General features: G+C 42.8%; 1 protein-coding gene across 5 annotated transcripts in view; it reads right to left on the bottom strand.

The window, feature by feature from the left end:
* Positions 1-1,204: 1,204 nt before the first annotated feature.
* The window catches only part of YPEL2 (yippee like 2), a 63,119-nt gene continuing 51,833 nt past the window's right edge, over positions 1,205-12,490 (bottom strand). For all 5 annotated transcript variants that reach the window (XM_038547950.1, XM_038547953.1, XM_038547952.1 and 2 more), the window contains 3 exons: positions 10,928-10,971; positions 9,823-9,931; positions 1,205-5,933 (listed from right to left, as the gene is read on the bottom strand). In XM_038547950.1, coding sequence (XP_038403878.1) covers positions 5,844-5,933; positions 9,823-9,931; positions 10,928-10,971 — 243 coding nt within the window. In that variant the 3' untranslated portion in view covers positions 1,205-5,843. The remainder of the gene's footprint in view (positions 5,934-9,822; positions 9,932-10,927; positions 10,972-12,490) is intronic.

The raw sequence follows: 12,490 nt of genomic DNA, 5'->3' as shown, positions 1-12,490 counted from the left end.
TGGGTATAATCGGCATCTGTCATCGCTTTCCCTTGGGGTGGTGAGGACTCCTGGGATGACGTGAGATAATGCCTCATTGCCAGGATCTTAAGAGGGGTCACGTAGGCAACGGACCCTACCCAGGATCTGGCCTGATCTCCTGGACAGCCAGTAGGCTGTAAGAGCTTGGAAAGGAGGACCCAAGGATTGCTGGATTGGAACTGGTTGTCTCCCGCACATATTATCTTTTCTCTCCCCCTGGTATGCCAAAGGCAAACAAGAGGGAAATGATAACAGACACATCCACTGAAGCAAAACAGGTCACAGGAATAAGATAATATGCTCAAGGACAAATAAAAGTCAACTGCAGCCCAGAATGGATAGGTGAAAATTCATGGGAAGAAGATAAGGTATTTGTTTTATAGAGAACAGGCTTTTAAAAATACTTTAACCAGTGTGAAAACACACACATACACACACGCATTTGTGCAGTTTTAATATCCTCTGTCTTCACTAAAGTTGCCTATACAAGGTGAGAACCCTGTAAGTTGTGGGGGCAAGCTTTTGAAAAAGTTATGGTATAAATTGATGTCTAGGCAAAAATATTTAGTCTGTTAAATGAAGGCACCAGAATACAAAACTATGTATGCAAGGCTATGCATATGGAGGATACTGGAGGAAAAACAGCTGATTTATTAGAATGGTCGAACTGCCTCACCCAGAGCCTAGAACCTAACAGTTGTTTAATAAATATTTGTTTAGTGAGTGAGAAGACCTGATTTTCCATATACTATAACTGTGAATACTTCTTTCCCTTCGTTAGCTAATTACTCAGAGATAATGCTGCCTCTTTGTGACTGAATTTTGTTATTTTATGATTCTTTTATTTCTCTGCCTAATGCAATCCAATTTTCCCCAAAGCAACTGGTGTAAACAGAAAAGTTTGCAGTTTAAAAATATGGGGTTTAGTAGACCAAAATCCTAAAGGTCACTCATGCATTTCTGATATCTAAAGATAAGAGAAGCATTTGCAGATAAGCAGGAGACCTGATTTTTATTCATTAATTGGCCAACTGTCCTTGGAGAAAACAATCCTGCAGGGTCTCAGTTGACAGCTCGGTGAATGGGGTTAGACAGATGACCTCCTACAGGCTTTTCGGTTACTTTAAACGTTAAAGTCAAGATAAAACATGCTGGGTCAATTAAGACAGATGAGCCCTCCAAAGAATATTTGAAAACTTTATTTTCTCAAATGAGCACCAACACAGATTGGAAATATGACAGAAACAATGCACTTTTCTCTAATACTGAATCACTATGTACAAATACAGGAAAAGGTGAAGACAAATTATTTGAAAATAATTATCTTTGTTATTGAAGCAAAGTGACCTGAAAAATGCCACAAAAAAAAATAGGGAATATAATAAAACCCAAACCCAACAAATACAGTTTGTAAACACAAGCATAGACAGATTCTGTATTGAAAGATCGTCTCTGCAGGTTGGAAAAGGGAACCGACTCTCACTTTCACCAAAATGTTACATAAAAATATACAGGCAGATTAAATTTGGTAATGGGAATAGCTTGTTTCTTCTTGGCTTTACCTTTCACTGCTGGCAGATTTCATGACCGTATTTTGCTTAAGAAAATTAAACATCTCTTTCCTCTACCTTGACCACTAGCGTGTTTTCTCATTCGAGGCAGACTCTGTTAAAATATGTAACTTGATTGCATTCAAGATTTGATTTCCCAGCCTCTTCCTGAACCTGAGGCAATCTGAACTTAAAATAAAACTGTTTTACCTACAAGGTATGTGAATTATTTTACTGATGTCCTTTCAACCCAAACCAGTTAATGATATGGCTTCCACAAGTGGAAACCTGGGGTATGTAAGGAGTACACTCACATCTCAGAAATACACAGATTTGACTCTGCTTAATCTTCACAAACAGATTTCCTTTACGATCTGTGAAAGTTGAGCACACAAAGAAAAAGGAGCAAACTGGCAATAGCTCCATGCTCAGAAAAACAAAATCCTCATGGTTTGTGCTATTGGTCCACTCGAAACAAGACCAGCCGAGAGAAAGAGAAGAAAGCCTTATGTGCCCAAGGTGTAAACTGTATAGTGTCCTCAGTAAAGAAGAAAACAGGAGGCACAACACAAAGTGCTTTACACACACACGTACGCACAAAAATTAAAAACAAGATTCCAAATTGTTGGAAATTCTTCCAACAAGAGGAATCGCTAATTTGTTACTAAATCTGATTTTATTTATTTTATTTTCTAGTCAATATTGGTGCAAGAAAATATTTCAGTTCTCAACCTGGTAATGCACTGCAGAGTCTGTTCCATCAGGGAAAAAAAAATGCAGAGAGGCATTGCCTTATTGCCTCTGTCCAGACTAAAGGGATACAGATTTTTTTTTTTTTTAAGGAAGACTATATTGGTGATCACTGTTTCCCTTAAAATATACTTCAAGAAATGCAGAATAAACCATAGAATTTAAAAATGAAAATAAAAAGTGCTCTCAGGGGATCTGAGAAAACAGCACCAAATATATTATTTAAAAAATTAAATATTATTTACAAAAGAATATTTCACAAGCAACTTTTTTAATATATATATATATATATATATCCACTTGAAGATATTTTTATAAAGGGGACACCTCTTTTTCACACACTGACCCACCAGTAAAGATTTGCTCATCCTATCTCCATGGTCTTGCTGTCATTGGAGTGGGGGCAGCATTCTATCAGGCCCAGTTGACATTCTGTGGGCATCAAGTCTGGCTGTATTTGATTCATGTCAAATCAACCCATCAGCAGCCTAAGGTTAGCATTCGGGGATCTGGGTGTAATCCAGGGCCACTGAGGCCACATGACCTAAGACAGCACAGGGAAGATGGACCTAGAGAGTCTGCCAGCCGGACTTCAGTTGCACATGAAGGCAGCTGCTGGTTGAGGTATAGAACGTCATGCCTTTCCCTTTCTTGCTTCTCCTTTTCCCCCTGCCCTCCTCCCTGCATCCTGCCTAGGTTTTACCATCCAACTCCAATTCCCTGAACCTGTCAGGGGTGAATAGATGAGGTCTTTGGTTATACTCTGAGTCAATAATTTGGTGAAGAAATTAAAGAATGAACTGACTGAGGCCATGAGTTGATGTGTCTTCATCACTCAGCTGCGGTCAATCCAATACTGCTAGACGTTAGGTAGACAAGCCATGAATGGAGCTAAAGTTATAAGAAGCACTTTTGGTTTCATTGACACAAAGGGAAAGCCTAATGAGTTGTTTTCTTTTTCCCCTGTAGTTGTGGAAAAACCAACATTCTACTCAGATCTTTTGCACCAAGTATGGTGCCACGCACCCATTGGATGCTCAATCGGTTAACTGGAAAAAAAAACAAAAAACAAAAAAAAAAACACAAACCAAAAACTAGAACCTGGGTCTAACTGAAGCCTGTTCTGATCCATGCGGCAGTCAGAGGCCTCATCCCCAAGGAAGAACAGTGGCACATTGGTCTCCTCTGCCCCTCGAAAATTTTAGGGCACCCCGTGTCTGGTTTCTCTGTCACCACACTCAATTTTTAGTCTCAAAGACAAAACACCTACCTGTGTTTAACCCCCATTTTCTTTCTATGGAAAGGAGCATCAACAGCCAGGACATTCCCTGAGCTAAGGTGCTAATCAAAATCTCTAAGTGACAGCCACTACTTCGGGGCAGACAGAAAGGGGGATCTATGATTTTTGTGCCAGCAAGCCAGCTTAGGAATGTGAAAGTTGAAAATGCTTTTTTATTGAGATCTTGGCCCTGGAAGCCAGAAGAACTCTTTCTCTGGGAGCAGAAATGAAAAGCTTCTTCTGAACCTCAGTCTGATTTTTAGTAATGTGGGGAGAACTTAATCTTCCAGGGTTGCTGAAGTACCAGAAGATGTGGGTAAAAAGCCTTTGGGAATAAGATTCAATTTCTAAGAATCCTTTTGTGTTAAAGAAGCGGTCTATTGCTAAACCTAGAGCCACCTGGCTTCCTGTCAGTCCTGCTGTCCATCACCTCCAGGGCAGGACCACACCTAGCTCAGGTCCCCTTTATGCAATCAGTGCACAGAGACATGAAAAGGCATTTCTACCATGATCTACTCCCTATGAAAATTCAAATTCTGGAAATGTCCCGGGTTGGCTGCTTAAATCTTGATTCAATTTTACAGATTGTTGCTTCTACAAACTCACTCTTTTGTGACTTTACAGTGAATTTTCCTACAGAATCAGCCTACTTAGAGAAGGAGATGCTGAGAATTACCTAATATAACCTGCACATACCTTAATAATTACATTTTCGGTCTAAGCCATAAAATTAACTCAGTTAAATGAGTTTCGGTTATGCACCGTGGACTGGCTGAACTGTTGGTATAATACACTTCACATTGTTGGTTAACTGTAACAAACTCTTCTCTCTCATGAGCTTTATTAAGGATTTGTTCTCCGCTTCCCTAATATAATGAACTTCGGTTTGTTTTGGGAGATGGGAGGCAGGGGCTAATATTGGAATTTTTAACTTGATGTTTGACAATCATATCTAAGCCCTCCCTACTGCTGGACCACTCTGACAATTTCTCTCCACACAACGCATTCAAATCCAAGAATAGCTAGGGGTATGAGGAATCTACTGGCCAGGTTACTTCTAAGCTCAAAGCCTTGGGACTTTGTTTTCCACACTCTACAATGATAGAACTGGAGAAAAACACCCAAAACTATGTACAAAGAATTGCTGATCTCTCTGAAGCCATTGCATACCAAAGGGGAAGATGCACTAACCTGTAACGGTTCAACTCTAAACTATTCCCAGCATTGTCCCACCCCGCCCCCTTCTTTGCCATAATGCTCTTATTAGGGGTCAGGAAAAAAAAGGTTAGACAATCAGAATTGCTAGCTGGTTCTACTTTTTATTTTTTCTGGCCCAATATCTGAGCCATCTCTACAGGAGCTCCCAAACTACAGTCCCCTTTGTTCCCTGTCGTCCTCAATTACTGATTTTAACTGGTTGGTGGCCAAGGTCTTTGGGATGTTTGGATCTTGCACCCATTACAAATACCCCCCTCCTCTCACCTACAGTGGCTGAAGAGGTGAAGATGACCAGAAGGAGCAGTGAGGCATCAGAGTTATCAAAACCACCTGGGCTTTTCATTCTCTCTTTTCAGGACACTCCCAACTCAACCCAGGAGAACCAGTCCCCTGCCCCCACTAGAGTTAGGACCAGTTCTTGCGCTCACATGCTAACCTGGCACAGTTGGTGTCAGGAACAGAAACTTCCGATCAGAGAGAAATGCAGTCATGAGGTATTTTTTTTTTCTCTTTGTCCTTTGAGACAAGTCGATTATTTCAAGCCTAAGTTACCAGGACTCCAGGAGCAGCACAATTTTGTTCCTACCTCTCACGTCCCATCCCCTGCCCACCCCCGGGATCCTCAAAGGCTCCCCCTTTCCCTCTTCCGCACACCCCTGTGCTGTGCCACTGCTCTCCTGACAAGAGGCCATCGGGCAGCGCTTACATGGGCCCTAGGGCCCTTATCAAGGTGGGCTGCTGCCATGAGGTCAAGCATCTGTTCCTTTTGTTGTTTTGTTTTCAGCCAACACGAGAACAGAGAGAGAAGCCAGGATCAACTCACAAACAGATACAAAGCAAAGAGACAGAGAGACAGCAATTTAGAGGCCGGTCACCAGAAAGGCGGCGTCAGGGTGGGAGAATGCCCCAGATGGCAAGGCCCCTAAATGGATGGAACCAAGTGTTCAGTCACTCTCTCACGCTTGGGTAGAATGTTCGGTTGGATGGTGTTCATGTAGACACTGGGTTAGGTGGATACCCTCCGATCAGTCCCAGCCATTGTCCTTGATCATGTGTGCTAGTTCAATGATGTATTTGCCTTCTTTATACTTCTGGCTGCTTTCAAAGGCATGTTCCTAGGAGACAGAAAGGAAAAGACACCAAATGACCAAAGACAAATAGGTGACTTCTGTAGCACAGGAGCAAAGGCAGGCCAATGATAGGGATCAGGACCAGCTTTGCCCAGCCTGAGAGAATTCCTACCACTCGAACATGCTACGTCCTCTTCACTGAGCTCCAGTGCTGAGGCAGCACCAAGACTTTCTCAATATTTACAACAGAGTTTAAACACTTTGCAATTTAAATATTCTAAAAATTTTCTCAATATTTACAACAGAATTTCTTCAGGATCTCTGCTTTTAAGTCTTTGCCCAAATGTCACCATCTTAGTAAGGTCTTTCCTATTCTACTTTAAATAGCATGACTTCCACCCCAGAACTCCCTTTCCCCTCTCTACCTGCTTCATTCTTCTCCACAGCATTTATTTTCAAATACACAGTACAAGCTGCATATCTGTTCTACATATCGTCTTTCACTACTAAGACAAATTTCATGACAGGCAGAAGTTTCCATTCATTTTGTTCACTTCATAGAGGACTGCCTGCCACTTAATAGGTCTTCAATAAATAACTGATAAGTGAATGTGTGTCTGTGTGCGGGTGGGCACATGCACATGCACATGTAAAATCAGGGGAACTTGGTTTCTGACGTTGACCAGAAATGTGCTCTGTGGATGTATCCATGAAGTTTCTATGTCATAATCCTCAACTGTACTTTATTACACCTAGAGAAAAAACACTCAGGGAGAGAAAGTATTGTGAGGCCAAATAGGTCTCTTTTTTATTTATCTTGCTATTTCTATGTCAAGTGTATTAAGTCTGTTTTTCCTTCACTGCCTTTCTCCAGGGAGATCAGAGCTACGTGAACTCCAGGCTGAAGAACCTGGCAGCCCTCAAGCCCCACCCAGCTGCCAGGCCTCCAGAGAGAAAACTCAATATAAATCACCTGATAGATTACCATCCTAAATTTATAACGCTGTGTGTGGGCTTGCAGGCTAAGAAGCCCCATAGAAAAAGAGCCCTGCATAGGTATAGGCTCAAACGGATATTGTATTCCCAGGCATAGAGGTATAAAAACATCTGGTGTATTATATGAAAAACACAGGTCAGGGGCACCTGGGTGGCTCAGTGGTTCAGCGTCTGCCTTCAGCTCAGGGCATGATCCTGGGGTCCTGGGATGGGTCCTGCATTGGGCTCCCTATAGGAAGCCTGCATCTCCCTCTGCCTAGGTCTCTGCCTCCCTCTCTCTGTCTCTCACGAGTAAAGAAATAAAATCTTAAAACACACACACAAACAAACATGTGTTATCACAGTCATTAGATGGCTGAGTCCAATGTGCAGAAGCAGTGGACAACAACTCTTTTTCGGAGTCTTCCAACTTAGTAACTCAACCCTACTGGCCATAGGTTCTGGGAGGCATTTGTATGAACTGTATCTTCTGTTCCCAAGCTCCAGAGGTTTGGGTCTCGGGACAAGAGTTCAGAGTTGAGTCTTGTGTTGAGAGACAAATCATTCCACAAAGCGGAGAGGGGAAAGGGGAGAGGCGAGGGGAAGGGCACTGAGAGAGAATGTGCAAACACATCACACACACACACAAGAGCTGTGGACTCAGCAGTAATTTCCCTGACACTTCATTATTCCTCAGCTCAGTGTGTGTGTGTGTGTGTGTGTGTGTGTTGTGTGATGTGTACACAACAAAGGAATGTGGTTCGAGAATAAGACCTATTGTTCTGTGGCAGTGTGCTCAGGATAGGGGGGTAGGTAAATAAAAAGAAAACTAGGAAAGTAAGAGTATATCTGTATTAAACAAGCAAAAAAGCCAAAAGAAAAAAAAAATTCAACAGCCCCCAAGCCACTTGAAAAATGTCATTAACTGGACTCTAGTGGACAGAACACTAGATCTAGAGTCTACAGAAACACCCCAGACTGAAGCCTGCTTTTGCTTCCTGGCACCAGAAGCATCACTTAACCACTTTTGTTTACTATTGCAACTTTCCATTTACAAAACTGGGATAATTAAAAGTACTTCACAGGATTACTGTGAAGGTCTGAAGAAATAATGGAATGAAGGACTGGAGTCCTGACCTGGGACATGAGAGGTAATCAATAAATATTTGGGGAGATGGATGTTTCTCTACTGTCGTGTACATATCAGTATGCTTGTCAAGCTGTTTTATCTGTTTACCTGTAGCTTTCCTCCCTGATAACATGACTGTAAACACCCAACTAAGGGCAAGTATTAGATCTCATTTACTTTTGTATCCAACACAAAGGCTTTTAATAAACCTGAGTCAAAGGAGTGATTCATTTTTACCTCAAGGAGCAAAACCAATAAATTCACATTTATCTTCTATCTGTAATCCTGTACATCTTCATTGGAACAAGATGACCAAGAAGTTGGAAGAACAGGAGGAGAACATTTCTGAATAATCAAACCCAGAACTGTGGCCCCCAGATCACCTGGGGTCGGGGGGCACTGGCCATACAGAGGAAACAGAATATCCAAGGATAGTTTTTCCCACTAGAAGCAATCAAGGCATCCATAGGGATCTGTGACCATCTTGGCATCATGAAACATGCCATCTAGGTAGATGAATATCTCAAAGTAGATGTGAAAGATGGAATCTAAAGGCAATGCTGCTCCATTGCAGACTCCACCTATGGTAGTTATGTTTTGCATGTTTTTAACTTTGGTTAAACGGAATCATGTTTTTATGCTGGGCTTTTTTATTCAGCATCATTTTTATTGAAATAGACTTCATATTTTTAGAGCAGTTTTAGGTTTACAGAAAAAAAAGAGCAGAAGGCAAGGTTTCCCCTGTACTCCCTGCTCCCACATAACGCACAGCCTCCCCCATTACCGGAGTTCTGCAGAGTGGTGTGTTTGTCACAATCAACAAGCCTACACTGACACATCATTATCACTCGGCAGGCAGTTTTGACTACTCCTCCAGGCTCTTCCGAAGCTAACTAACAGCTAACTAACCACAGGTCATATGAGCCAGCCCCACACTCACCCTGTACAACTGACAGGACATGGAATTTGTGGCATTTACATGGAAGAAATTGTCCTCCCAGAGACCGGAAGACTCATTTTCCAATATTCTCACAATGACGGGCAGGATAAAGCCCGTGAAAATATCTGCCCGTCATAAATATATCTGCCAATAACAACAACAAAAGTTTGTTTTCACTGAACATCCATACCTCATCTCACCCTAGCAAAGAACTGCTCACTCCAGGTGTCAAGAAGAGGTTAAAATTATTTGTTGAGTTAAAGAGCAAAGGAATGAACATCCAATACGGAGAGTCCAGCCATGACTGTATCTAACAGTGGACATTAATATGTTTGATGATGCCTAGCACAGGGCCTAGGACCTGAGAGATGTTCCGGGGACATTTACTGGAGCAAAGAGCATGGGCTCTGCAGTTAGGCTCCTGGACGTCTCTGTCCTGGTTTGGCCAGACAACAGCTAGATAAGATTGGAAATACGATTAACCCCACTTAGCCTCAGTTTCCTCATCCATAAAATAGGGATTAAAATATGACCTAACCTCTTAGGGACCCTGTGAAGAGTAAATAAGATAATATATGCCTGGAACACAGTAGGCTATCAGGAAATATTATGTGCTATTATTGTTATTAATTAAGCTGAAAAGCAGATGTGTGTATCTGTCTGTTTCAGGGGCAACTCTGAAGGAATGAGTAGGAGAAAAAGGAAGAATGAGTATGGCAGTCAGGAGTGTGCCAGGAAGTGCTCTTTGGGTTCAACTGCCTGTTCTTGAACTAAGATAATCGCACAGGGCCAGAAGAAGCCAGTGGAAGAAAGCAATCCTCTAGCAGAAGGCTCTCTCAACTACTGCCTTCACAGCCCTCTTGCCACCAACCAGACTCCTTAGTACTCACATATTTCCAGCCCAGAGTGGTTTTGCAGTTTTCACAGTAAATGTCTGCAACTGCATGGAGTCCTGTTAGCAACACTCGCTCTTCTGCAGGCCCGCAGCCCACATTAACTCTGTGCCAAGGGACAGAGAGAACGGGTAGTTAGTCACACACTCATCATTGGTCTTTCAAGCTGAGCTTGCAGTGAGAAAATAACTGAGCATGGATGCCACAAGGGAAGCCAACACTGAGAAGGGCGTTGTTTATGACCAAAAGTGTTAACAGCCCCTAAAAAAGGCAGCTACATGGAAACATCTCCATTGAAATGCATTTGAGATCTGCAAATTCTGATTCAGTGAGTCTACTGATAAACAGTCTTTATGGTTTGAAATTTTCCTTGGAATGTTTCTGATTGATGCTCCTCATCTTGTGAGCTAAGGGGACTAAGTGATGGCTACACTGTGAAGACCACAACCATGAGCTTACTGAGGACTGGATGCAGCTGAAGATGTCAAACATGACATTGGCACAGGCGTGCCCTAATTACAAGGATGAACAAGCCCTGTATCGTATCAAGCTGAACATGCTAGATTGCCACTCTCACAGTTCATCATACTTGTGTGAACTTCACCTTCCTTTTCCAGGTTACAGGCACCCAGGGATGCTCCCAGCAGTGATGCAGAGCCCTATCGGGCTACAACTGCAGTGGGGGAGGGGAGGCTTCTCACTAACCAGGACTTTCCTCCAGTCTCCGCTCCTGCAGCAGAGCTCCAGGTCTTTGGTTTGACCTCCTCTATTCCCTGATGACTCATCTCATACCTGGTTCTGAAGCCTCCTGATGAGGCTCTCAGAAGCACTTCAACTTCTTCCCTATGAGTCTATAGCCCTCTGATGTCCCTACTGTGGGTAGTAAATGTATTATTTTTAGCCAAAGATTCAGCAAAAAAAAAAAAAAAAAAAAAAATCCCTAAAGATAATCGACTACCTACCGTGGAGAGCAATGCTTTGCAGGGTTTTTATTGGCGCCGAGGGGACAGGGTCCATTGTTTAATTATCACTGACTGCTGCTTTTCCCCCCACTTGACAAGACTTGCACCAAATCATGGGTGTACCATTCAGAGATACTCACACTGAGTTAAAGAGGTATGCTCGTCCTTGACTTCCTTGGAACGACTGAAATGCAAGAAAACAAATCAATAGTTAGATATCCATTTCACCCACCCATTCAAGAAACCAGCCCCAAATCACAACAATCATGACCTTCCAGGATTGACACAGTAAAAAAAAAAAAAAAAAGGGACTCAGCCATTTAACAGTCCAGATGGTAGATAGCATGGGAGAGGACAGGAGGGCAGGATAAACAGAGTTAAAGAGTTTAGGCCAGCCCACATGTGGACTGTTTTCTCCAGCCCAGGTGAGAAGATACAAAAACCAAAGTCCACAATATCATTGAAAACTTCTCCCCTCCTGACACCATCTGTTTTACTAATCCACCCAAGATCATCCACATTGGCCTTTGCTGGACCCACTTGATCTCAGGCATCTGTGTGGCCACAGCTTTCCTCGAGTTGGTTAGGGAAATCAGTGTGAGCACCTTTGCTCGTCCTCTTGGTCCAACCCTGCAGAAGATGGCACAAATTCCCCAAGGAAAAAAGATAAACCACCACACCTATGCTTCTCGCTTCTTGTAGATCCTAACTGCCATATCAGTAACAATCCTAAATGGAAGGACAGGAGCTCTCCTTTTGAAGCATAAGCAACTTGATCTTGAGATCACAGGAATGCTCATTAAGCAGCAATCCCATTTTAAATTCTAGCTTAAATATGAGCTGCTTTCTTCCGGCTGAAGGGTGGCAGGTAACAGGAGAAAGGTGAGCCAGTGCTTGCCATGCAGTTTGGCATCTACTTCCATTAACATGGGCCCTCGCTGTGTTTTCCTCCTCTGGTTACACTGAAATGTCTGGCTGACATGAGCTATCCATGTTCTGTACTGCTGCCTGAATTTTTAATGTGGTCTGACAATCACAATCATACTCTGAATCAAACATCCTAGTCTCCTCTAAAAACCCACTCTAAAAATAAACAAATAAATTAGGGACTCTCTCATGACCTCTATTATTCAGTGGCTGGAGAAATCCAGTGGTGACTGGTTAACAGATGACCAGAGGGTAGGAGAGAACCAAACAGGACACAGATCACTGCACCCCAGACAGCCATTGTCAGAAATACAGGACTTTAGGGATCAGTGCTGCCAGCCAGAAAGAAAGGCAAAATTCTGGACTTGTGGAAAAACTGCTTTTGGGGCAGCTGGATTGTTGGTTACCTCCAACATACAAATGCACCAAAGACCTTTGCTCCCAGGTATAGCTGTAAGAAGCAAGCAGATGTTCCCCAGCTGCTGCTCAGACCTAAACCAGCTTGTTTCCTTTGGCTTTTGAAACATTCCTGAGGAACATAAGACCTCTCAGACTAGAGCTAAGCATGAATATGAGTGTCCCAGCCTCAAAAGCCTGGAGGTCTGTGCCAAGTGTTTGGCAGAGACAGTGTCCCTGTGATACAGACCAGAGATCTGGACAACCTGTTAGTTCAAGCCTGGAGCACAAATGCACCCAGGCACTGCCATGAAAGCAAAAGCTCCATGGTCTGGCCCCAACCTCTGCCATCTCTTCTCTTGCTATAGTGTCCTTTGCTC

This window comes from Canis lupus, chromosome 9 (assembly GCF_011100685.1).
Source record: "Canis lupus familiaris isolate Mischka breed German Shepherd chromosome 9, alternate assembly UU_Cfam_GSD_1.0, whole genome shotgun sequence".
NCBI lineage: Eukaryota > Metazoa > Chordata > Mammalia > Carnivora > Canidae > Canis > Canis lupus.
Note: the sequence above shows the minus strand (reverse complement) of the source record. Positions and strands in the feature narration are given on the sequence as shown.